This window comes from Mustela lutreola, chromosome 13, assembly GCF_030435805.1.
Source record: "Mustela lutreola isolate mMusLut2 chromosome 13, mMusLut2.pri, whole genome shotgun sequence".
NCBI lineage: Eukaryota > Metazoa > Chordata > Mammalia > Carnivora > Mustelidae > Mustela > Mustela lutreola.
The window spans coordinates 72547958-72573164 of NC_081302.1; the positions used below are offsets into that span (position 1 = coordinate 72547958).

A 25207-nucleotide genomic window follows, 5' to 3' on the forward strand; every position below is an offset into this window, starting at 1 on the left:
TAGATGCCAAGACATACTTCATTTTTTTTTTTAATAAGTCCTATTCAAAGGTAAAGACCTGGGCTAAAATCATTATTTGTCCATTTGAATCTGATCTGAAAGCTCGCAAAATATACCTACTTGATGCCATCTGGGTGTCTCATTGCTCAGAAGCTCAATTCGGGCGTGGGGTGAATTAAGCCTTATCACCCTAAACCAGGAACATTTAGGAAGAAGCTAGTTTATTCATAATCAATGCATCCCATTCATCAAATGAGGTAATGTTTTTAAAGGTGCTGAGCAGACCACAAGGCACTAAATAAATTTAAGATTTAATACCAGCAGAGAACCTGCACAAAAGCTTGTGTGTGGGGCTGAGAAGCCGCGGAACAGCCCCAACTCAGGAAAATGTCATTTCTCAGCCCAAACTCACATTTGAGTCCAATCATTTTGAATATCACATGAAGCTTAGAAATGTAGAAGTTACTAAGAAGAAGATCAGGACATATGTAACCCATTCAATTCCTTGAGCTGTACCCAGAAGTGAACTAATGAGTCATGGGTATTAAGATGTTTTGAAACAGATGTCTTTTAAATAAAGAGAATATTTCATGTTGTATCATCTAAGTGTGCCGTTGAAACATCTGAGTGCTGGGAACTTTCTCAAATATCCTGGGCTGTTCCCAGATTGTAAAATTATCTAGGTCCTCTCTCCTCCTTGCCTACCGTTGTTTCTTGGTCTATTTTAGTTCTATGGGCACCTTTACTTAGCAGCATGCAAAAGTAGCAGAGAAGCTGAAATCAAATCATTTTGTGCTGCATCCTTATAGCATGTTTTGTGGTGGACAAAACTGGTGCTATCAGGGAAAATGAGATCTCTGAGTTATAGATTTCCATTAGTCCTGGAGATAGTCTCCCTGTTCTCACTGCTAAAGATGAGTAGGAGTTTGCTACCATTTCCTAAACAGAAATACAACCCATCAGCGAAACTTCAGCATAGTATGCAAATGACTCTTCAGAAAGAATTAAAGCTTATTAGTACCTTTTTATTTACTAGAGTCATTTAAATTATGTATTTATATATACTGTTAAAAAGCAGGAAAAAAAAATCTACATGAAACACTCCTAACAAAAGAAGTGTAGCATTTTTACTATAATCTTGTTTGCGTGTGTTGTATGTTTGATCAAATGACCATAGTGAACAAACTGTGTTATTTGTCATAATAACAGTGAAGATGTTACTTAGGTCTCTCAAATAGGCCTGTGCTAAGGAGATGGTGCTCTCCAGCGCTGGTTCTTAGGGCGAAGTGGGCAGAGGGAGGAAGATTATGAATAAAGTAGCTTCCTCTTCATGTTCCTGGTTTAGGATGATAAGGCTTAATTCCCCCAAAGTTGAGCTTCTGAGCTCTGAGATACGGAGAAGGCATCAAATAGGTATATTCCATGAGGTTTCAGATCAGCTTCCAACGAATAATGATTTTTTTAATTTGTTTTAATATTTTATTTATTTGACAGACAGAGCTCACAAGTAGGCAGACAGGCAGTCAGAGAGAGGGGAGGGGGTAAAGCTGGCTCTCTGCTCAGTAGGGATGCGGGGCTCGATCCCAGGACCCTGGGATCATGACCTGAGCCGAAGGCAGAGGCTTTAACCCACTGAGCCACCTGGTCCCTCTAAGTAATGATTTTAGTCCAGGATCTTTCCTTGGACTAAAAGGGACTACAGGACTAAAAAAGACTACAAGCCTCTGAATAGAGAGAGAAAGTGAGAGAGAGAGAAAGAGAGAGAGCACACTCACACACGCCCAAGCCTCAAGGGAGAGGGAGGCAGGGGCTAAGGACTGGCAGTGGCATTGGCCAACAAGAATGAAAGTACCTATAATGCACTAAGATCCCTAATGTTCTTGACCCTTTGGTCATCCTATGGGTGATTTTTAAAAATGTGATTATGAAGTGGATTCAGGGAAAGGTTTATGGTGCTTACTAGCATCCTGACTCTCAGCAAAGCATTTTCCCAACACATTTTATTTTTCATCTGTCAAGTGTGGATCATAACGTCCCCTTGCAGGGTTATTGGAAAGAGGGAAGATAATAAGCACCATGGTCATATGGCCTCTTTGCTCAGGGCAGTCCCAGTATAATTATTAACTTTCACTCTCAAAAGTGTCCCAGTTTGGACAAATAATGATGTGGTTGCCCTACATATAAATTACTAAGTGTAACATCTGACAGGCAGTGGGCCCTTGGTCAGTGTGACAGTCACTGTTATTCTAAAATTGTTCAAGCATATTAACAATGACAAAAAAACAACACACCAAACAAACACACCAACGCCCTCCCCCTTGTTATTTATCTTCATCACAAACCCAGAAGCAGGCTCTTTCTACCCAGAGTAGATGCTGATTTGGGGTTTCGTTTCTCATTAGGACTATAAACTACTTGAGCAGAAGCGACCAGGACCTGAGGGATTGCACAGCCGGTCAGACATCTGAGTGACAGGAACATGGGAGTGACTCCCCCCTGAGTGCCTGGAAGGTGCTGGGAGCTTCCTAGAGTTTCAGGGCCCTGAGGGAAGCTCATTTGCTCTGCAGCTGTGCCGCTCTGCTGGATTCAGGCAACTTGATCACCTTTAGTTTTCTACTTTTTCACCTCAGCTCCACAAAGAGGCTACAGCTAACACCTTGAGGTTTCTCTTAAGCCTTTCCTGTAGGGTCTTTGAGCTACGCTGAAAACATAAACAGGAGTCAGTATGTCCTGCTCTGCAGCAGTCAGTGGTGTGCCTCATCCCCATGTGCATGTGATCTCTCTGTCCCAACTTAACCCGACACTAGTCACTAACCGGCATTTGTTTCTTTCTTCCTCTCTTTCAAGATTTTATTTCTTTGAGAGGGAACAAAAGAAAGATCACAGAGGGAGAGAGAGAAGCTGACTTCCCACTGAGCAGTGAGCCCAACAAGGACTTGGGGCTCAAACCCAGGATCCTGAGATCACGACCCGAGCCAAAGGCAGATGCTTAAGGGGCTGAGCCACCCAGGAGCCCGCACTAAACAGTATTTCTATGTTGGACAGAAATAATGTCCTTCATCGCCATCATTTAGCTCACTACATTATATCTGAAAAATGTCACAACCAATTCTCCCAAGTGATGTAAGTTTTTCTAGAATATTACACATTTCAGAATGCATAGCAGCCCTTCCAAAACAGTTAAAGGGCTTGCTTGTTTCCCCAGACCAGTTTATTTGTCAACGGAGTTCTTGTTACCCCAAAGAGTTAACAAGCTTTCAAAAGTTCCCCTCGGTGGGGTGGCAAGATTTGACAAATATTTTAAGAAAGATGCAAACTGCCCTAGAAAGATCAAGACTTTGAAGAAGTTTGGAATGCCCCTTTGTTCACTGGGTCCTACGTTTGTTTGCACACCAGGGAGTAGACAGAAACACAAGGAAGACCAGGGGAAGGTTTCAGATGGGTGAGAGAGCCCACACACTTTGCTCTATACTTCAAGAAAAAGCATGCCTTCCTTTCCTCTGAAATAGCTTGGAACTATCTGCTGTCAACTTTGTAGCAAACCTGGAAGGCTAAGAAGACTTCCTGCCACTGAGGACTTTGCCAGGCCATCTCCCCTGCTGCTGGGAGGTATTTACACAGGGGAGGTAGGAATATTCTATAGTAGCTGAGGTAGAAAGGGGGGAATGTTGAAAAGTAAATCTAGAAAGTAAACCTAAGGAAGCAACTATTTTTGGCATATTCACAGGGTTCCCTACACCTAGGGGTGTAGCAAGGGTTGACTATTCAAAGAATAATCCACAAATGATGTAAGGAGTCTGACTCTGATTCTAAGTGGGTTTCGAAGCCAGGGGAGTGTTGGAAAACCTTCATGTTACTTTAACATTTATTGAGTGTTTACGATGTGCTAGATATTGTTCTGAGTGCTTTAATTCTCAAAATGCCTCATTTACTCCCGTGAAGTATCCATGCTCTTTGCTTCCATTTCACAGATGAAAAAAATGAAACCGAGAGGAGTTAATGAACTGTCGAAGGCCACGCAGGTGCAGGCGACAGAGACCTGAACAAAGCCTATCTGGTGACTTGTGTGTTCTCACTTGTGTGTTCATCATCTGAGGGCGCACCAGATTAGGGAGCCCGTGTGCGTGCAGGCATGGAGTGAGGCCAGACGAGGGGTGAGCAGATGAAATTTGGCTGGAGCGGAAGAACAGTCAGGGAGAGAGGCTGGATGAGGAGCTCAAAGAGGGCCCTGAATGGCAGTCATAGACTGGGGTGGGGGGAAGGAGCTGTGGTGGGGTCTTTGAAATGCTGGCAGAAGCCTCTCAAGAAGCCTGCTCCATGGCAGGGGGACCTTCAGGAGACCACTGGAGCATTCCAGGTTAAAGTGAGGAAAGCCCGTGGAGGCCGTTGGCTGGGAACACCAAGGGGAGCAGCTGTGAGAATCACTGAATGGCTGTGGAAAAGTCTGGATATGACTGGGGAAGGAGTCAATACTTCACAGGACTTAATAGCAGGCAAGATACAGGAGGCTAATAAGGAAAGCCTCCGCCATGAGGTCTCTACAAAGGACATTTTATTTCCAGACATCAAGGCCATTTTAATTCCCAACTCCATTAAAATGAAAGGGCAGCCTGACAGAGTGGGCACGCCAGTGAAGAAGGGTGTCAAAATGAACAGTGAATAAGAAGCCAACACATCTCACCAGGCAATGACTGATTTAATTGACTTGTTAATTCTTCAGAGGAGGCAGATACACATGAAATTACATCCTCCCCACCAACCCAGTGTGCCCTTAACAAAAAAAAAAAAAAGGGGGTGGGCCTAACGGACATGCTCATGGAATCATCTCTCCTCTTATTACCACCTTGCAAAGCAGTCAGCCATAGTTACACTTTATTTTATTGTTTTTTAATTGTTGTACTTTTATAACTAAGCATCACTATGTAATTAGGAGCCTGGTTCTCCACTCAGGTATGTGGGCGGGCATCCTGGCCTCTCGAACCTGCTGTTGGCTCACGATGAGCCCCGTGAAGCAGCCTCACGGGCCCGGTTACACTGAGTAGGTCAAAGCCCTCAGGCTACTGTTTTCTACTGACAAACTCCTTTCTCTCTTTGCTACTGAAAGTATGTAAAACTGAGAGCAAAGCGAGGTCATAAGCAGGTTAGTGTTGCAACAAGCCTAAAGAAGAGTAAGCAAAAAAGTGCATTTCCTCTTCCTCTTTCAAGAAAGGGCTGAAGAGCATTCTGACTTCCAAAGGAACGCGAAAGAGAATCACCAAGTTCATGCTTCTGTAATGAAGAAATTAAGAGAGAAGGCAGGTATGGTGTTTCGTTCATCTTGGCAGCCCCCCAGGCTGGAGTAGTAGGTGTTGAATAAATATTTGCTGAATGAATAAAAAGAATTCAAAATTGTGTCCCAGATACTCTCAAAGGAGATAGGAACAGTCATTTTGAACCATTTCCTGATGTGACAGAAAGAGAGAGAGAGAGAGAGAGAGAGAGTGTGTGTGTGTGTGTGTGTGTGTATGTGGGGGAGGGATGCATTAGAAAAGGTGGAGAGAATATACTTTGTCTAGAGTAATTTGAAAATTGACAAGGGGAGAAAGATTTTAAAAGAAATCCCAATGGCCTCAGTATTGTCACACATAATTTTCTATCTAATGAGACAATGACAAAAATTGATAGGAGAAAATCATCTGGCCTTGGTGTGCTCAAAATGATGATTCAAAACCACATACTGATGTCAAACTCACAGTAAGTCTTTCCAGTTATTGGAAAACCGCTCCATTAAGAATCTTGTGTGTCAAATCCTTTTCATTAATCAAAGGGTGGGTAGACAAAGGAAGATTCATCCTGGAGTGTGAAGTATTGCACAAATAATGGATCCAAGATAAATGAATTAGGACTACAACAAATAAACGAATTCTATTTGGGTGACAGTAGGACTCCCAAATGGCTTCCCACTTGTCAAAAAACAGCCTCAGACAAGCCCTATAGTGTACACAGTGGTGCAAAATGACCTGGGAAAAAATGGTTTCTTTGGATATCATTTAGAGATTCATATCCCTGAATTCCTTAAGGCTGAATCTACTTTGGCTCTTTTCTTAAAGCAATTATGGCAGAGGCTCTCCTGCCCAGGTTCTGTTTACATAAGGACCATCTTGGCCACAGGTCATCTGGGTAGGAGCTAATTAATTGCCAGCTCTTTGAGCACAGGTAGGTTAATTAGCATGCATGTAATACGGCCTCGGAATTTTTCTTGGGAAAATTGTTTTAAATTCCAAACAATAAAGGATCTGTAATACCTGCCGGTCTTTTATCCAGAGCAAGCACAAAGGCTACTGGAGAAATAGAAAAGACTTTGTTTTTAAACTATTCAGAAGACACAAGGCATCACTGATCACCTCAAGGCCTCATTTTAATTGGATTCCAGATCCACGATGCCTTAGAGATAGTCTTTTCGAAATATATTACTGCTAAAATCTGTAAGTAGGTCAGCAATGGAACTTCAGAAGCCATAACATTCTTAGATCCTAATAAACGATCAGGGTCAGAACCTTACTTTGTGTGTATTTCAGTAAAGCATGTTGTGGGTTTGGACCACAACACATCAGGATTTTTACAAATCCAAATATTAAAAAGCATTCTGAACATCATCCACATGGACAAGAAAGAGAGAAATAAACCTGTAAATGCCTCTAAGATACAAAAGAGATGAATCTTGGGTTTTGGACTATTAAGTACTTTTTTTTTCTCCAGACAATAGCCTAATAGGAGAATTACGAAGTACTCTGACACCTTCCACACCCCTCCGATTAAAACACACTTCACCAAATACTTAGATAAAGCCTGATTAAATAAACATTAAGGCAGAAAATGCAGCCTAGAATGCCCCATCCTGGGCTCTGCTGGAGTCTGAAGGGCCATGTCACTGGAAGATTTAACCAAACAATATCTCCTGTGATTCCCCTGCAGCCTTTGCACTTAAGGAAAGCTAGTTCAGTCTCTGACATTTTGATTTTCACAGCAGACCCAACCAAAAAAAAACTTCCTGGAGCTTATGCCTCCAGTTGAGATTGGATTTCTCGAACCTTACGCAACAGCCAGCAAACAAACAAACAGAAAAGGTTATTTCTATTACTCACTATTACTCCAGGATTTCAGTAAATATTTGATACTGATCTCAAAGAAGCCGGAATCCTGCTGGCTGGCCATGTCGGCGGTATACAAAGAGGCTCCCGGGACTGGACTGGGAGCCGCTGGAGGAGCAGGTACCGGGCGTGGAGATGTGCCTGTCACAGGTTAGTGATGTAAGCGGGGGTCAGCGGCGGAGAGGGAGGCTCTGCAGGTCTACCTCCGGCATGGGCAGGGAGCCCTCATTTAAAGGACACCGAGGAGCGAGCGGGAGAGAGATGCTCGGCCGCTCCTCCTCCTCCTCCTCCTCCTCCTCCTTCTGCTCGGGGTCCAGGACTTGCTTCTTATTTGCTGGGTGCTGATCTGCCTGCAGCCCTCAGAAGGCGGCGGCCGCTGCTTTCATTTCTGGGCTGCCATAACCAGAGCCGGCCGCTGCCGGCCGCCCGCATGCTCTGCTCCAGCCAGGTACGCTCCGAGGAAGTCCCCACCTGAGCTGCGATCCGTTTTCCCCCCGGGGAGGGAGCGTTTCTTGGCTGGCCTCCCGTGCAGACCGCTCAGCCCACACAGCTCTCCGCAGGGCTGAGGGATGGGCTGGGAGCGCCGCCCCCTGTCCCTGCCCCTGCCCACGGGCTCAACCTGAGCCGCCCCTCGGCCCCGGACTCAGCGGGAGGAGGGGGAGGAATCTCCCAGCTTCTGGGGCTCCTCACTCTTCAGAAATGCTTCCAGGGAGCAGCCCGCGTGAGCACTGGCTGCTACTTCCCCTTGTGTCTGTCCCTGAAATAATACACAACCGCATCGCGCTGCAGCGGGCGAAGCTAGCTGCACCCCTGGATCTGGCTGCAGTGACGTTTTTCAGAAAAGCCCCATCTGTCAGCCTTGTTGCAGGAAGAACGCTGGGCTTTTTCTTCCCCTTCTTTCACGGGCACAGTGGAAGCGGCACTTTGTGCCTCGCCCTCCCAGAAAGGCTTGCCGTTTGGAGAGGCACCGCACCCCGAAACGTGTGCGTCTGAAGGGCATGCCTGGTCGGCTTGTTTACAGAATGTCAGGCTCCATGGGCAGATCTGTGTCTCAAACCTATCACTTCTAAGAATCGCCGAGCCCACGGAAGCTTATTTATTTGTGTTAAAAGGATAAGAAGCAAAGGCATTAGATTCCTTGCTGTACAATGGCTTTTTAGTTGGTGAAATCTCACTATCAGGTGTCCTGATTTCGGTTAGCTGTATTTCATGTTATCATATAGCTTGACTAGGGGATTAAATAAGAGCTTTCTGATTTTGACAGGCTGCCTTTCAGTAGGTGGGATTTGACCAACCATCTCACAAATCACGGAATAGTTCTCCCTTTCCAGTACATTTCTGATTAATATTTTCCAAAGGAATGAATAAAGCCATATTAATAATTATTGAACATAAAAAAATGTTGGGCAACTCCCCTCAAATCAACAAATAGGACTTTTTAGACTAACAGCTCTTCTGAGAAATGGAAAGAGTACAATGTACTTCTAAGATGAAGAGTTTTAAAAAATTTAGCACTACAGAGAACCATGCTATGTCCTGAAATGCCCCCAAGACACCATCATTACAAGCATTTCAAGCTCCTTACACTTACACAAAAGGCAAGCCCTGAGCCACTAAGATTTCCAGTTCTACTCACAGTGCTTAATTTCTGTGAAATCACTTATCAGATGGACTTTCTCTTTTTTCTTTTTTTTTTCCCCCCTTTAAAGACTTTATTTATTTGAGAGAGACCAGGCAAGAGAGCATAAGCGGGGAGCAGAGGGAGAAGCAGGTTCCCCACCAAACAGGGAGCCAGACACCGGGCTCAATCCCAGGACCCTCAGCTGAAGGCAGAGGCCAACTAGGAGCCTCTGGACTTCTTTTTCACTTACAGTCTTACTAGAGTTGATAAACTAATTCTGTTTTGTCACCTGTACTTTGAATGAATGGGTTCCAAGTGAAACAGGACCCAAAGGTTTTACCTCAAAACGCAATCACCTCTGAAAACAAAAACTAATATCCATACCCACCTTTCTGAGGCCTCCGCATGGCAATGAATGAACAGGAAGTCTGCCTGGTACTTCCGAGTTAATGAGCAGAAAGTCTCCCAAGACAGGTCCCAGATGCCTACCTGGCTCTAGACCTTAGCTAGCAGAACTGGGGCAAGCTATTAATCTCACTAAGCCTCAATTTCCTCGCCTGAGAAATGGGGATAATAGTGGTACCAACCTCATTCAGTTTTTGGAGAGATTAAATGACATTATGAATAAAGTGTTCTGCATAGTGTCTTGCATAGAGTCAACAACTAAGTTTCAGGGATATTGATATTTAGGATGAAACCTTGGGGAGGCCAGAATCCAACTTTGGAAATTAACCAAGTTTGTACTGCCGGTATTTGGTAACAATGTACGGCTAGCAAGTTGGAGACATTTGGAACAGCTGTAATAAGCAAGCACGCTGTTATGTACTGTTACTCAAGCATACAGAGATTCTCTTGGTCCACCTTATAAAAGAGATCTTTAACTGGCTTTTCAAGGTTTTCAGCCCTACCATAAACATATTAACTGGCTGAGAATGCCACTCTTACATATATTTCAAAAGGAAATGATCATAAAATTTTAAATGTTGTTGAGAAAAGAATGTTTTTAATGGCATCTCATTTTCTCTGTGAAGAGTGAATCAGTAACTAAGAGCCCAGTTTCCGTCCGTTAGAACCTGAAATCTTGCTCATGCGTGCTTTTTCTCCCCCTTATTTGAGTACCTTTAAAGAGAGCATATATTGTAAAAGAACAGAAAAGGCCTTTTGTTTTGTTGAAAGGCCTACAAATCAAATAGAATGACACCTGCTGCAAGCTGGGATAAAACATTTATCCTTTTGTCTCCTCTCTGGTGGGGGCAGGGACATCTATAAAACAAAATGTAGTCAGAACAGGCACCTGGACAGAGGAACCTCAAATACAAAATAAAATCTGAATTTATCCCTGGCTTCTTATAAGACTTCAGATGCCATTTAAGAGGAATGAGGAACCTTTCCTTCATAATCTTAGGAGACCATATAATGAACCTTTAAGCAAGGGGTTAGGCAAAGATTTTGGAGGTGCAGAGAAAAGTAGCAGTAATACAGGAAAGCTGAAAAGTCTCAGGAGGTGGTATCCAAGAGTAGGAAAAAAAAAAAAGTCAGAAAGTGACCTGAGACATAATTAGACACATAATACCATCTACATTTATTCAACACTAATACTGTGTTTAAAAATACCTATTTTACCATATTGAATCCTACCCCCCCCCCCCCATCTAGGAAGTACTCTGAATAGCCCCATGTCATAGATGAGTAAATGGAGGCGAAAGAGGCATAGAATAAGGTCAAGGTCATAGAGCTAGGAAAATTTAAGTCTAGCAAATTTTAGAACCAGAGTCATTTTCCTCTCCTCTCCTCTCCTTTTTCCTTAAATCACAAGCAAGGCAAGAATCATGGTTATCAAACTTCTTATCCAAAGTTCAGGAAGAGATGCTAACACCATTATTAGCACTCCATAATAGGAGTGCTTCGGGACCCATTGGCCCTCCAAAATTGATTACTGTCTTCCCATTGGGCTCTAGCTTGCAGAAGGAATGGTTCCTTGGGACTTTGGCCCACCCTGAAGGAACCTAGAGAAGAATACTGTTATTTTTCCCATCAATTTGACTCGTTGTACAGGTTGCGGTCTGATTAAGGGTGCCGGACCCGGGGTAGAGGTGGGACAGGGAAGGGTGGCACGTTTGTCTGAACACCACTCTCCAAGCTATAAAGGGGTGGAAATTGGCTATGTCCACCCTGGTGTGTGCCACACATCTGCCCAATACTCAACCCACAGGAAGGGGTGCCTCATTGTGATCCATACAGCCAATGGACTGGTGGTAGCCTGGGGTGGTGTGGAAGGAACACCAAGAAAACAGAGCATTTCAAGAAGACACAGGCCAACTGGTCACCTGTGTCCCAGCCTGCTGAGTGGCAGGGTGGGATGAAGGTGGTGAAAGGTGCGTGGATTGATTGTATATTACAATCTGTGGCATGTAGCCATCCTGCCTGAATTCCTACTCTCTCTTCTCTCCCTCCAGAAGAGCCATGTGTCCCTCAGTTGTGCATCTGCCACAGCCCCTAGCACACACTAAGATGCAAAAAACACACAGAGTCACTGAATGAACAGACGTGTCACGCATGCCTACCGCTATCGGTTGCCTGCGGCGGGGGGGGGGGGGGGATAATGTACAACAGAAGTGCAATCAGTTTGTGTTTTAATTCATATTTAATTTTTCTTTCCTAGCATTTCTGAAAATTCTTTTTTGAGATGAAAATGTGTGTTCAAAAAAATGTGACAACAAAGCTAGGCAAACAATCTGGATGCTTGCCAACATCCAGAGCCATCTCCTAATGGTTTTAAAGAGTCTGATTGAGTTGATTGGGTTAGGGTTGGAATCCGCCCCCTTTCCCTGTGGATGGTGGCACGTGGGCACACATGTGTAATTATTGTCAGAGTGACATGTACGTTCATGCATAGAATGTATTAGGCAGAAGGGAAATGTCTTCCTAGCATCCTGAGGAAACAAAGGAAAATCACTCATTGTAAGAAAAAAATAGCTTTATCAGTTTTTGCTCAGTTTACAATTCTAAACAAAAAGCATTAAATATATCCTATTCCTACTATTATCTATTGTTTAATAAGAACAGTTCCAAGTCAAATTAAGCATCACCTAAGATCAATGGCGACAATTATAGAGAAGGCTTTGTTTCTCCTTATGCAGGATAAGGTCCTTTAGAGATAAAGAAAGCTTCAATATCAATCAAAAACTTTTTTTGATATGTTTTAGGTACATAATTTGGGGCTGATCTATCTCGTGCTAAAAACACAGTAGAGGAAAAAAATATGAAGTGATGCCACATCATATTCATTTTGTAAGCAGAAAACTCAATAATCACTCCCTTAAAAAAATCCAACCCACACACACAAATCTTCACAAAAATAGATCCTGCAAATTTTGAAAACGCTTACTCCATTACTATTCAGTACAAATACTTTTTTTTTTTCCAAAGGAACTGAAATACATTTAAATGTTCGGAATGCCCCAGAACCTCATTAAAGCACAGCTTGTTTTTGCCCAGATTCAGACGTAAACAAGGAAAATTGTCTCTTAAAATGGTTTCCATTAAAAATTAGCAGCAGAACCCATTTTTTTTTTCCCCTACTCTGCAAAGGAGTTTCATAAGGGACTGCGATCCCCGACAAAGGAATCGAATGTCAGTCTAGCTCATGGGAAGCCCATGAAGGATTTGAGCAGTGAAAGGCATCTGATGGCAGCAGGGAGCAGGGTCAAGTTTGAAGTCATCCCTCTTGCTGCTCTGCACAGCCAGCCCCTCTACAAGCCCATGACAACAGGGTGTGTTACAAGTTTAACATAGGGTAGGGGAATTAACAGTAATCGAGCACTTGAGGTTGAGACACTGCAAGGCTATATTTCAGAGGACCTATGTGGACACACACAAGCAAAGGCCACATCTCCTGGGCACTTGCAAGATGTGTCTCAAAAGTGGCGCCAACACATCATTAGAATGGATTGGGACTCGGGTGTGTGTTAACTCCGGTCTCTACCCCCAGCATCTTCATAATGGGTGAAATGAACATTGGGCCTCTCTTCCAACACTTCCCACCAACGTTCCCTATATTTGCTCTTGAATGATGACTTCCAGAGCAAATATTCCCCAGATGTTAATAAGAAGGGGCACGCTGTAGCTCGCCAGAGCTAAGGCCCTGCTCTCCCACCCAGGAGCTCTGTTGTTTGGTTGCTGAACACCCCACAGCCTCAGTTTCTTCATCTGTTAAATAGTGCTTATCTCATGGGTCTGTTATGAGGATTACATGAGCACATAGTCAGACGACAACTGTTCAGCAGCAGATCTAGAGCTAGCAACAAACCCAGAATATGCAGCACAAAATGCCCCCTTAACTCCAAAGTCAGGTTAGGGAAAGGGTGAGAGAGAGAGAAAGATTTGGCTTATCACAGTGGGCTCCCATCTCCAGCCCCCTCTATCATCCCCAAACCTCCCAATCCACCCCTAGCTCCCACTGGCTGCCAGGGTAAGGCCAACATTTTGCAAAGTAAAGAAAGCCTGAACTTCTGCACATACAAAAATGTATTATTTAATATTTTAGTACATCCAACTTTTGGTCCCCAGGGTAAAGCCAAGTAGAGGTTCTGGTGAGCTTAGTATGGACTCAATATCTCCCTAATTTACTCTTCTCATTGACCTCTCAAGGTAGTGCCTACATATTTGGATATTAAGCTGAAGCTAAACCAGGAGATACAGTTCATACATATTTTGTATGTACAAGTATAAAGATTTGACCTCAATTTCTGCAAGGCACAGTAGGAGTTAATACTCTATTTAGAGACTGTATGTGAAGAGAAAATATGGATTTCTTCCTCTGCCTTTTATTATGAAAGCATACAACAATGTTGATAACCTTACTACCCTATTTTCAAATACCACCAGCAACCAGAGAAATTAATTACACTGAGATACAAACAGGTCCAATATCATGAGCTACAACAGGAGCCAACAATTAATACATGATAATAAAATATTAAGTCCTTTCTGAAGAAAAACATGGCACTTGCTTTTGCACATCATTATTTACCAAAAATGCACAGACTGATAATACTTAGGATAAAAAACAGTTACATTAATCACCATTCTTCCCAAACATTAGATGCCATTGAAAGGAGAACTAAGAAAATAGTTTTTCCTTATAAAAATGATAATTAAACAAACAAACAAAAAAGGTGCATTCCCATAGTTGCATTTAAGTATTTTGGCTATAGCAAGGCATTTCCATTATTAAGTGATTAAAAATTAAGTACCCAATTTTAGGGCTAGAACTAATATTCCCACTAATGTTCCCAATTTCATACACAAAAGTAAATATTAGATTTTAAGTCCTAAGAGGCAGATCAACTTTTCCTCACAAGTACCATTTAATGTATATAGTTATTAAAATCTAGAATTTTAAAGTCAATGAAATTGGGAAAAGTTGGAAATTTTGATTAGTTTTTTTATATCCTTGCTACTTAAACATTATACACTTTTCTCTTTCTTTTAAGTGTGATCACATGTTTGCAGTTATCTACCAACAAAGTCTGATGGACTGGGAGTCAGGAAACTTTATCCTGTTCCTTACTCTAACCTGAATATGATGACCTTGGGCAAGTTACTTCCTACTAAATGAGGAAAGCGGCTTCTTATCACCAGACGGGCTCATCTCCTGGGACAGGCCCACCTTTGATTTCTCATATTATTGGGAGGGGCCCCCACACGGGGAAAGAACAGAGCACAATAAATGATTTGATGTCAGTCTTTGGCATTTGTTACTTCAATCTTTTGGCAATAGATTCACCTTCTCAATTCTGTTCTGATAAAGCTAATATCAAAAGTACCCCCATATAAAGCACACGCTGCCTGTCGAGGAAGAGCAGCAGACAGGGGAGCAAAAAATAACTGGGAAGGAGAAAGAGGTAAGTCAAAGTGAAACGGATCAAGTTGTCTTCTGTGAAGGCAGTGAGGCAGTATCAAAGTGCTTCCTTTGGTTTAGAGGAAAAGTGACAGTCTACCGTTGGCCAAGTCCTGGAAACCAGGGATATCCTGTAGCTGAAAACCAGCTCACGGTCCCGAAGATGAAGTGCTGAGCTAAGGAATTAGATACATAGAACAGCCCTTCAGGGGGCACCTGGGTGGCTCAGTGGGTTAAGCCTCTGCCTTTAGCTCAGGTCATGATCTCAGGGTTCTGGGATCCAGCCCTGCATCAGGCTCTCTGCTTAGCGGGGAGCCTGCTTCCTCCTCTCTCTCTGCCTGCCTCTCTGCCTGCTTGTGATCTCTGTCTGTCAAATAAATAAATAAAACCTTTTATAAAAATAAAACAAAAAACACCAGCCCTTCAGGTAAAACACATGTTTTAAACAGAAGTGGGTCCCTCCCTGAGCATCACTGATTCAACCTTCACAGTGACCATCTGCCCAGAGATGGATGGGAAAGACCCTCTGATCCTGCCTTTAGAGGAGCCCAGCAACGGTGAACACATGATCGCCTTCTCCACCCACAGGCACCGTTCCACGTGGTAGAAAATGTCACTCCGAAGGCCCAAGAAAATTCTGCAGGATAGACAAAGTCTTGCCAGGCATGTTTTTAGAAAGGGTGGGGAAATCACCACCCTATTTTGATCAGACAGGCAGAGCTTTGTGTAGGAGGGTGGGGCTGCTAGAAACTGTCTGAAGGATGATGGGAGGGAACAGTTTAACGGGCCGGTGGGGAGAGCGGTTCCAACTGCCCGGCTCAGCTAGGGAGCCAGAGAAAGGATAATGATCTTTGCAGACGGTCAGGGTGGGTGAGGTCACTTTGAGCGGCCCAGGGAGATAGAGGTGGAGGGTCAGGATTCCGATGCCCACAATGGCAGTTGTGGGGAGACACAAGCTCCAGTCAGCCCTCACTCCACCAGGTACTGGCCTCAGCGATCCACTCCTGTGGTCAAGGTACTCCCTTCTCGTTTATAGGGTACAGGTGATACTGTACCATCTGCTAGCCACAGAAGGTTGTTTCAGGATTTCAAAGGGGATTCTGTAGATGAAAGGACTTTGTATCCCCAGCGTGTCCATGTTAGGATGCTCAGGGCTCCTGAAGTCTAAGGATCACACAAAAGGGCAAGAGGTCCCCGGTCAGCTCTTCCCTCTTCCAGAAACACATCATCGCTTTCCAGCTATTGTAGACTTCAGCTTCTGGACTAGGGACATACCAGGGTTGTCCTGCTATTTAAGTGGCCATTTGTAAACTCCAGGAATGTGCTGGTGGTTTGCTTGCGCCTTATCCAAATGCCACTTCGGTCTCTGGATAAATACAGGATGGGTGGCAACCGCAGTCTGCCTACTACTCCGCCCTACCTCAAGATTTATTTTCCATCTTCTTTGCTCTTCAAGGGAATTTTTTTCTTATCCTTTATAATTTTTTTTAAATCTGTCTATAAATTCTCTAATTCTCAACTGTATATATTCTTTCCATAAATATAGTTCAAATTTTATGTTCATGAAAACAACAGGCAGCAGAAAAGAAAGGAAAGGGGACATGGATGTGGATGGACCTACTTTTGAGCTGTTGGATAACATTTTGAGACATTTCTGAGAGTTGAGAAATGTATCAGCAAGAAGGCTGGAATGAATCTGGAATGAATGAATGAATCTGGAATGAATATAGCTCTACTCTCGACTTTGGCTTTATACCTACTCGTACATATGAGGACAATGAAAATTATGGGGACTCAACAGCTAGGACACGGCGGAGTAGTGATCACAACGATAATGCAGATAATGGCTAGCTAGATGACAGAGCCAAACTGGAGCACAGATCTGATGCTAGGCCAGTTATGTCCAATAGAAATATAACATAAGCCAAATATGCAATTTAAAATTTTCTAGTATGTACATTTATAATAATGAAATGGGTAAAATTAAATATATTTTATCTAACCTAATAAAAACCCAAATATGATCACTTCAACATGCAATATATGTAAAATTATTAGTGGGACATGTAATATTCTTTTTTTTCTTGCACTAAATATTTGAAATCTGGTGTATTATTTTACAGCACATTTTAAATTAGACATCCACATTCCCTGGGCTCAAGAGCCACATGTGGCTAATGGTTCCTTTATTGGACAGTGCAGCTCTAGGAAGTTCTTAACTACTTTTGGACCCTTATGGCAGTCTGGCAAAGCCAATGGGCTCCTTCTCAGAACGTCAAGAAGACAAAATGCATGAGATTACAACAGAAACCAGTTATTTTGAAATACAGTTATCAAATGATTTCAAAAACCACAAAACTGTGGTTTGTAGATACACATTTCTTTACATATACATTAAATACATTGAAGAACATAACCCAGAGGTAAGCCCAGTAATCATAATAATTTTGTAATAAAATAAGAAACAAACAATATTGAAATCTACCTAAAGCAACTATAATATAATGAAAAAAAAATCTGTGATTTCAATTAGTAGTGAAGTCAAAGGTACTGCTAATACTATTTTTGTTGCCTATATTAGTACTTGAGGAAAAGAGTAAATTTCAGTTGGGAGTTAATGAGAGGCAAAATATAATTTTTTTCCCATCTCAACCCTTGGATCCCCACTGTGGATCTGATTGAGAGTAGGTGTTCTCAGCACTAGTCTCTACTCCTCCCACACACCCCTCCTTCCACGACAGCTCACTTTCAGGTGATTCTTGAAGATGGTCATAAATAATTGCTACACATTGGGGAAGCTTCTCATGCTTTCCCCCCCACACACTTCTCTTGATTCTACTTCTTCCTCTTCCTCTATCCCTTGCTTTCTGCCATTCTCACCAAGCTCTTCAGTATCTTATTTGAATCAATCGAGGTGTTCATTAAATGATACCATGTATCATAAGCCTTTTCCCAGAAGCTACAGGTACCACACTCACCAAATAATTAGTTGCTGGGCTGTAGAATCTCTGCTAATTACAAATCCTCATGATCTAATAAGAATATGCAATGTAACTCACATCTGTGTACGATCTAAATTGTCCATGTTGGAGAATATGTAAGAGGTTCAGTAATCTCCCCTCCCCCCAAACTTACATGTGTTTTATAAGTTGATGAATGATATCCTAAATCCTTCGAATATCCAAATGGAAAGGAGATAGTTTATATTATTTTATACACTTAAAATAGTGTTCTGATCTTCACAACTAAGTTAGTTTTTAAGATTTCACTTTGCTTTGAGATGTGAAACTCATTTGTGGATCAAAACCAGCATATTTTTCTAATACAACAGAACAGGAAGGAACACTTCAGAGCACATCCTATAGTTATAGGGGTGATCAGGGTTTCATAAAACTTATGTTTTATATATGTATATATACACATATATACGATATATACATATGTGAATGCTGATCTGATATAAAATATACTTCTTATTGTGAGACTTGTGAGTCATGCTCAGAAAAGTTTGGAAATCTTATACGTTGCTGGTGGGAATGTAAAATGGTTCAGCCACTACGGAAAAGTTTGGCAGTTTCTCGAAAAGTTAAACATAGAATGACCACAGGACCCCACAATTCCACTCTTTGCATATTCCCTAAGAACTGAAAACAGGAACTCAAACGAATACACGTACATCCGTGTTCACGGAAGCACTATTCACTGTGGTTGAAAGCTGGAAGAGTCCAAATGCCCACTGATGGCTGAATGAATACATAAACTGCGATAGAGCCCCAGTGGTTGAATGGATACACAAATTGCGTCAGAGCCCAGTGGAATATCCAGCCAGAGGAAGGAACGGAGTACTGATCTGTGCTACCTGGACAAACCTTGAAAACACTATGCTAAGAGAAAGGAGCCAGCCCATCAGAGGCTGAATATTGTGTGATTCAATGTATAAGAAATAACCAGAATAGGCAAATCCTTAGTGACAGAATGCAGACTGATTGTTGCTAGGGGTACAGAGAGCGGGGAAGAATCTGGTGAAGGGTGAGGGATTTTACTCTGCAGTGAGAGAAATGTCTTGGAAGTAGATAGAGGTGGTGGTTGTACAGCCTTGTGAATGTATTAAATGCCACTGTATTGGAAATGGTTAATTTTATGCTATGTGGATGTCACTTTAATAAATTACTGAAAGGGAAAAAAAAGTTGAAATGCACTAGCTCTAGAGGGCTCGTCATAAGGTCTATTTTCATTTGTATGGGGTCTACTTCCTCTGTGGTGCTGCTACATCGCCACCTAGTGGTGAAGGTGCCTTCCGTCTGGGCTCAAGGGCTAGAGATGTCTGGTTGCCTAAAGAGTTGCCCTCATGCTCAGAAGTCCTTCAATATCCGAAGCAAGTCAAGGCCCACATACTTAAGTGCAGTAGCTGCTTCATAAGCATCCAAACGATGCACAGTGATAATCTCCAACCACTTGGAGCTTTAACTGGGGAAGCGGGATGGTTTCAGTCCCGGTCCTGAAATATTTATCAAGAAGTCTCTCTGGGATTCATTTGCCAGTCTTTAAACAGGGACTCGCAGCCCTTCTAGCAGGATAAGGATGAATACCAGATAGCATAAAGAATGCACCAAATGGGAGTTTTGTTCCTTAACTTCCTTACTTCTAAGGATACTTGGTATGAGCTTATGAACCCCAAACAAGAGGACTTGTATCTCTTAGGGAGCTCCCTCCACTTCAGACTGTCCATGGAAGAAACAAAGACTGTGGGTGTCCAGAGCAAGGGGACATAGATCCAGAGGGTGCATGCACAGAACATACACCAGAAACAAGAGAACACAAAGCCCAGAGGCCAGAGCATCAGGGAGCTGATGAGAACCAGTGTATAACAGGATGGGAAGAGAGAAAGAAAGGAGAGATCAAGCAGACATTCTAGTTATTGTCACAAATATTGCCTGACTGGAGAGGGACAGACAGACAGACACCAACCACCTGCATGCAAATGGACTTATATGAAAGATTCCAGCTCCACAGAACATAATGTGTTCTGTAAAGAATGAAATGAAAAGCAGCCTGAAGTGTGGCATATAGTTACAAAAAACCACCAGAAAAGACAGACACTAAGTCGTGTGCTTTTCAAATTAGAAGGCCAAAGCGTTCAAGCAACCCTAAGGGTTAAAGAAAGAGCACAGAGGAAAGGATCACAGAATTAATTAAAAGTAAAATAGAGAGGGAAAATTTCAGAGCAAAGTGCACTGCTGCCATGTCCAAATAGGATTCGTAGGAAATTATAGGAGGTGGTGTGGTTTGGCATTGAAAAACTACAGGAAACAAACTCAAAATACACTTCCTACACTTCCTACAGACTTATTCTTACAGTAGGAATGCTATGGGATCAATGGGGTTCGGGTGAGCCGAAAAGAAAACCCTGCCAGCAGGTGTGTGGCGCCAGGCTGGGCGGGGGTGGGGGGGGTGCCCAGGTTGTCTTAGGGCAGGTGTGTTCCCACACTGTGCAGTGAGCTTGCCATGCCTTTTCCTCTCCACAGCCTTCCTGCTTCCCTCCACCATCCCATTCTCCAGGAAGATTTTGCCTCATAGATGGCAGCTGATGTGAATGTCCCCATTTTTCTGGACAATGGAGGAAACGCCATTTCTCGCCCCACCCCCGCTCCTTGCTTGGGACCTGACTCCCTCGGTCTCATTTTTCTTTCTGATATCATTCCAGTCTATCAAAAATTTTAATACCTCTCATCTGAAAAGCAAACAATAAACAAAACCAAACATCGCTTTTATTGCACATTTCCTTCCGATTTCCACCTTAGTTTCCTGACTTCTCAATCACAGCCTGGTGTCTCAAGACAGCAGGAGGTTCCATGCAACCTCCTCCCATTTCCGTCAGTCCAGTCCAGCCCGCCTCCTGTGGCCTCACTCCTGCTAAGGTGACCAACAGTCCCCCACACCATTCTTCTTGAAACTTTTTTTTTTTTTTTTTTTTTTTTTTTTTTTGCTTTTATGACCCATTGTGCTCGCTTTGGCAGCACATATGCTTTTATGACCTATAATCTCTTGGTTCTCCGGGTCTTGCATGGTCAGCTCTGACTTCTCCTCCTCCCAATTTTCTAGCAACCTTGCCCTCCTCCAGCTCAGGGTGCACAGGGCTGTTTTCACTGGCCACAGGCTCTTTTCCATTCTCTTGCCTTGGCTAAGTCCTGCTTATCCTTCCATCAGTCCAGATAGCACATCGTCAGAGAAGCCTTCCCTTGGTGTCCTGGTCTAACTCCAGACCCCTTGTAAAAACTTCTCATAGCTCCTTTTACTTGTCTTTACTTATCACATGTAGTTACGCATTTATCATGTAATTTTTTTCCAATAGGCTTTTCTCCCTTTTTGGACTGTCATTTCTACTGGGGTAGAGTCCATGTTTATTGTGTTCACTGTTTTATGCCTGGTGTCTCAGGACATTAGGTAAATGCAGTCAACATAGCACCCAGTATGCATTCAGCACTTAATTATTGGATGGACAGCCATTTGGGTAAATGAATGAATGAATATTCTAACCAATGGCAGGAAGCCCAACCGCATTAATGTCTTTACCCTGGCTGCTCCACGCCTTTAACCTTCTCCATGAAAAGCCATTCATAATTTTTCAAGCTTTCAGATATCTGTTTGAACAAATCCCATCTGGGCCAAGAGAAGCATGAGGCTGAGCTAACTGACAGCAAAGGGAGGTGAAAAGTCAAGGGGAAGATCAGCTCAAAGAAGAGTCCCTCTGTTCTCAGTGTTTCATTTTCTGTTTCCTTAACACCATCTCTGCCCAGGTCAGGTGTAGAGGGGTTCCTTCCTTGCAGTGCACTATGGACCTGGAAACCACAGAAGCTATATGTGGAGGAGAGAGAAACATGGAAGCATGGGCAAGAGAGAAAAAAAAGCTTTGAAGACAGAATCCAAGTCCAGAGTCTTAGAAGTCATCAAGCCAATTTACTCATTATGAAACTCACGCCTAAGCTCCAAGGAAATCACCCAAGGTCTCCACTGGTGGGAGAACAGGGTGGACTGAACCACGCCACAGACGCCCACTGGGGTGGGGAGCCAGGACACTGATCCCATTACTGCTAGCAGGTTAAGGGAGATTCTTCTCTTCGGAGCCATTTCACACCCATCCCGTTCAAAGCAGGGTTTTTCTTATGCTTATGACTGCTTGCGTCAAGGCCATAAGGTCTCTAGTAAGAGGGGCGCCTGGGTGGCTCAGTGGGTTAAGCCGCTGCCTTCAGCTCAGGTCATGATCTCAGGGTCCCGGGATCGAGTCCCGCATCGGGCTCTCTGCTCAGCAGGGAGCCTGCTTCCCTCTCTCTCTGCCTGCCTCTCCATCTACTTGTGATTTCTCTCTGTCAAATTAATAAATAAAATCTTTAAAAAAAAAAAAAAGATTCCAAAACTCTTTTCTACTTAGGAATAATGAAAATCCCAGGCAGGTGTCTGACTAGGATTGAGTTTCATGTAAAATTTTTGATGTTTATTCATTAAACAATGTTGTGCAGAGCCTGTTGATTTGAAAGGTGATAGAGGGGATAGCTAATTCCTTGTTGCCCTTGATCAGCTAAACTGGGGAAAGTCTACCCTTTCTAATCCCAATCACTCTCCAACTTACTGCCCTTCCAGCTCACTGGAACAAGTGCATTGTGACTGCCAATGCCCAAACCCCATGGAACCTTCTGGTTCTCATATCACAATGGTCTCCTGGCAGCATCTGGCACTGTTGGTCAAGTTGACTTTTTTGACACTTTGGCTTCTGTGACATCAGCCTCCCCTGTTCTCTTCCTACCTCTGTGATTGTTTGATCTCCTCATCTTAAAGACTCCTCCTCTTTGCCTCCCTTAAACTGTCAGGGTAACTCAGAGCTCCACACTGAGCGCCTTCTTTGCATATATAAATATTGCCTAGATATTTCAATTAACGCTTAGCGTCAAGTATGGTGTGATGTTTCCCAACTTCCATATCTCATATCTTGCTGAGGTCCATATCCACGTGTACCTCTTTATCTTTCATTGCCCGAAAGCCAGCATGGCTGAATCTGAACTCACCACTGCCCCTTCTCAGCTTCCAGCCTCTCCTCCGTCACCTGAGTGGCACCACCATGTGCTAATTCACTCAAGTTAGAAAGCCAAGAAGCCCCTTCTTTTTCACTCCCACACGCAAAGCCCCAGCAAGCCCTGCCAGTTCTCTCTCTCAACTATTTCTTGTATCCATCTAGCTCGTCTTCCTCCCACCACCACGGTCTTAATTCATGTGCCTGTGATTCATTGCCTGGTTCAACACAGGAGTCGCATTGGTCTCATGCTTCTGTATACCGCTGCTGGATTGCTCAGTAGTTCCTAACGCTTTGGGGGCAGAGCACAACCTTTGCTGGTCATCCTAGATCCTTTCCTACTGCCCCAACTTCATGCAACACCTACTTCAGCCACAGGGAACTGTCTGTACGTCGCCCAAGCATCATGCAGCCCCATGCTGTTCCACTCTGCGCTGCCCACCTTCCCCACCGGAACCCTCACCCACTCTCCTGAAAAGCTCACAGCCTTCCCCAGGCGAGGTAAAATGTTCCTCATCTGGCTCCTCCAGTAGGACACCTTCCACGGTCATATTGTTATCAGGTGACCCGTCTACCTCCTGCTCAACTGTGTGCTCCCTGAAGCCAGTGGAAAGATGGGTCGCTCCTCTCTGAATTACTGGCACATAGTATGGTGCCTGGAGCATTAACAGATCCTAAAACATGCCAGCTGAGGTTTCTTTCTGTGAGTGAGCCCACAAGTAATGGATAGAATATTATCCTCAATACATTAAATGCATAAACTACATTCTTCTGCTGTGCATCTATCAAGGGATTTTCTATGGAAATCTACAGAAACAATAGGGAGGAGAACAATTCATGGTTTGATCAAACCAAAGACCAAAAAATCGCATGAGGGCATAGAAAAGCCTGTTTTCAATAATAGCCAATCAGACAGATATGGATTCTAGAATTCTAGAGATTAATTTTCCAATCTTTTGCCATTACCACAAAGTTGCCTTAAATGCCAGAGGCTCAACTCGGCTCAACTCTTAGAAACAACAGGGCAGATGAAGAATGGGATTCATGAAATCTTAGAATTCTCTGCAAACACCTGTCAACAATAAGACTTAATTTCACTCGAGGGGCACCTGGGTGGCTCAGTGGGTTAAGCCTCTGCCTTCGGCTCGGGTCATGATCCCAGGGTCTTGGGATAGAGCCCCACATCGGTTTCTCTGCTCAGCGGGGAGCCTGCTTCCCCCTCTCTCTCTGCCTGCCTCTCTGCCTGCTTGTGATCTCTGACTGTCAAATAAACAAAATTTTAAGGAAAAAAAAAAAAACTTAATTTCACTTGAATACACTTACCTAGCTGATGATTCACTGAGAAGCAGCTCCAGTCAAGAAAGCACCATGACTCTCTGCTTTCTTTTCCATGAAGGGACCAATGAATCAATATACCTTCCTATCACATGAAGGTCTCCATGTCTTTGAATTTCACATGTGCAGAGTTGAAGCGTTTAAATAAGAGGGTTATGGCCAAAGAATTAGGCCAAATGCTGTTCTTATATTTGCGAACTTCCCTCTCAGGACCAGCTGAACTTATGCCGGTGACATTTTAGAGTCTAACCTATTCATTTGGTCTTCTGTACTTCAAGTGTTCTGGCGTTTTCTGAGGTCACCGGCCTGTTGGCAGACAGCCACAGCCCCACTGGGCTGTTGGAACCACTCCAGCTGGATAAACTGAGCCAGGCTTGCTTGGCACAACCTCACTTTCACACACTCTGCTTCCATCACAGGTAACCTCTTCCAACATGGAAACGCCTTAGAAGCATGAGAAGTGTTTGCTTTGTAACTGAAAAAAACTCCTGGCATTTCTCAGAACGCATAGCGCTCTGACATGGGCTACTCAGAGCTCCAGCAAGGCCGACTGTACTGATAAAGAAGACTGACCTCAGGAAGTAACCTCACGCCAGGTTTTGCTTATTAAATTGTCTCCCACCAATGGGATTGCTTCGCTGGAAAACACAGGTGTGAGGAAATGCAGAAAGAATCAGAGTTCTTACATTTCAAACTACTCTAGCCCCTACTCAATTCCTGTGTTTTATTGGGAGGATGAAAATAATAACACCCGTAGGACTGATTGCTAGTAACAGACTGCATGAGAGACTACCAAGGGTTTTTTAAATCAAGTAAATGCCTAACTCTCACACTCTTACGTTTCAGTAGAAGAATGTATGTCCTGGGATGCCTGGGGGGCTCGATTGGTTAAAAGTGTGCCTTCAGCTCAGGTCCTGATCTCGGGGTCCTGGGATCCAGCCCCATATTGGGCTCTCTGCTCAGCGGAGAGCTTCTCTCTCCCTCTGCCCCTCCACACCTCTTGTGTACACACACATGCATGTGCACTCTCTCTCTTGAATGAATGAATAAATAAAATCTTAAAAAAATGTATGTCCCAGGTGCTCTCCTAGTTTCATTAAACATGTATATATGTGTATATACATAATACACACATACACACACATACCCTGGGA

The 25207-nt window shown here is 43.4% G+C and overlaps 1 protein-coding gene and 1 long non-coding RNA gene across 6 annotated transcripts in view; one reads left to right on the forward strand and one right to left on the reverse strand.

Annotated features, from left to right (window-relative positions):
• The window catches only part of FRY (FRY microtubule binding protein), a 437325-nt gene that overhangs the window by 248506 nt on the left and 163612 nt on the right, over positions 1-25207 (reverse strand). Inside the window, exon 1 of one of the 5 annotated variants that reach the window (XM_059144286.1) lies at positions 7125-8012. The exons of 3 other annotated variants lie outside the window; for them this stretch is intronic. In XM_059144286.1, coding sequence (XP_059000269.1) covers positions 7125-7194 — 70 coding nt within the window. In that variant the 5' untranslated portion in view covers positions 7195-8012. Of the gene's footprint in view, positions 1-7124; positions 8013-25207 lie in introns of those variants that run through there. One more of the 5 variants, XM_059144288.1, reaches the window with a different exon arrangement.
• LOC131813805 (uncharacterized) lies at positions 7172-17237 on the forward strand. Its single transcript, XR_009346983.1, has 3 exons — positions 7172-7280; positions 10964-11126; positions 14247-17237. It is a non-coding gene; the product is annotated as an uncharacterized LOC131813805 (long non-coding RNA).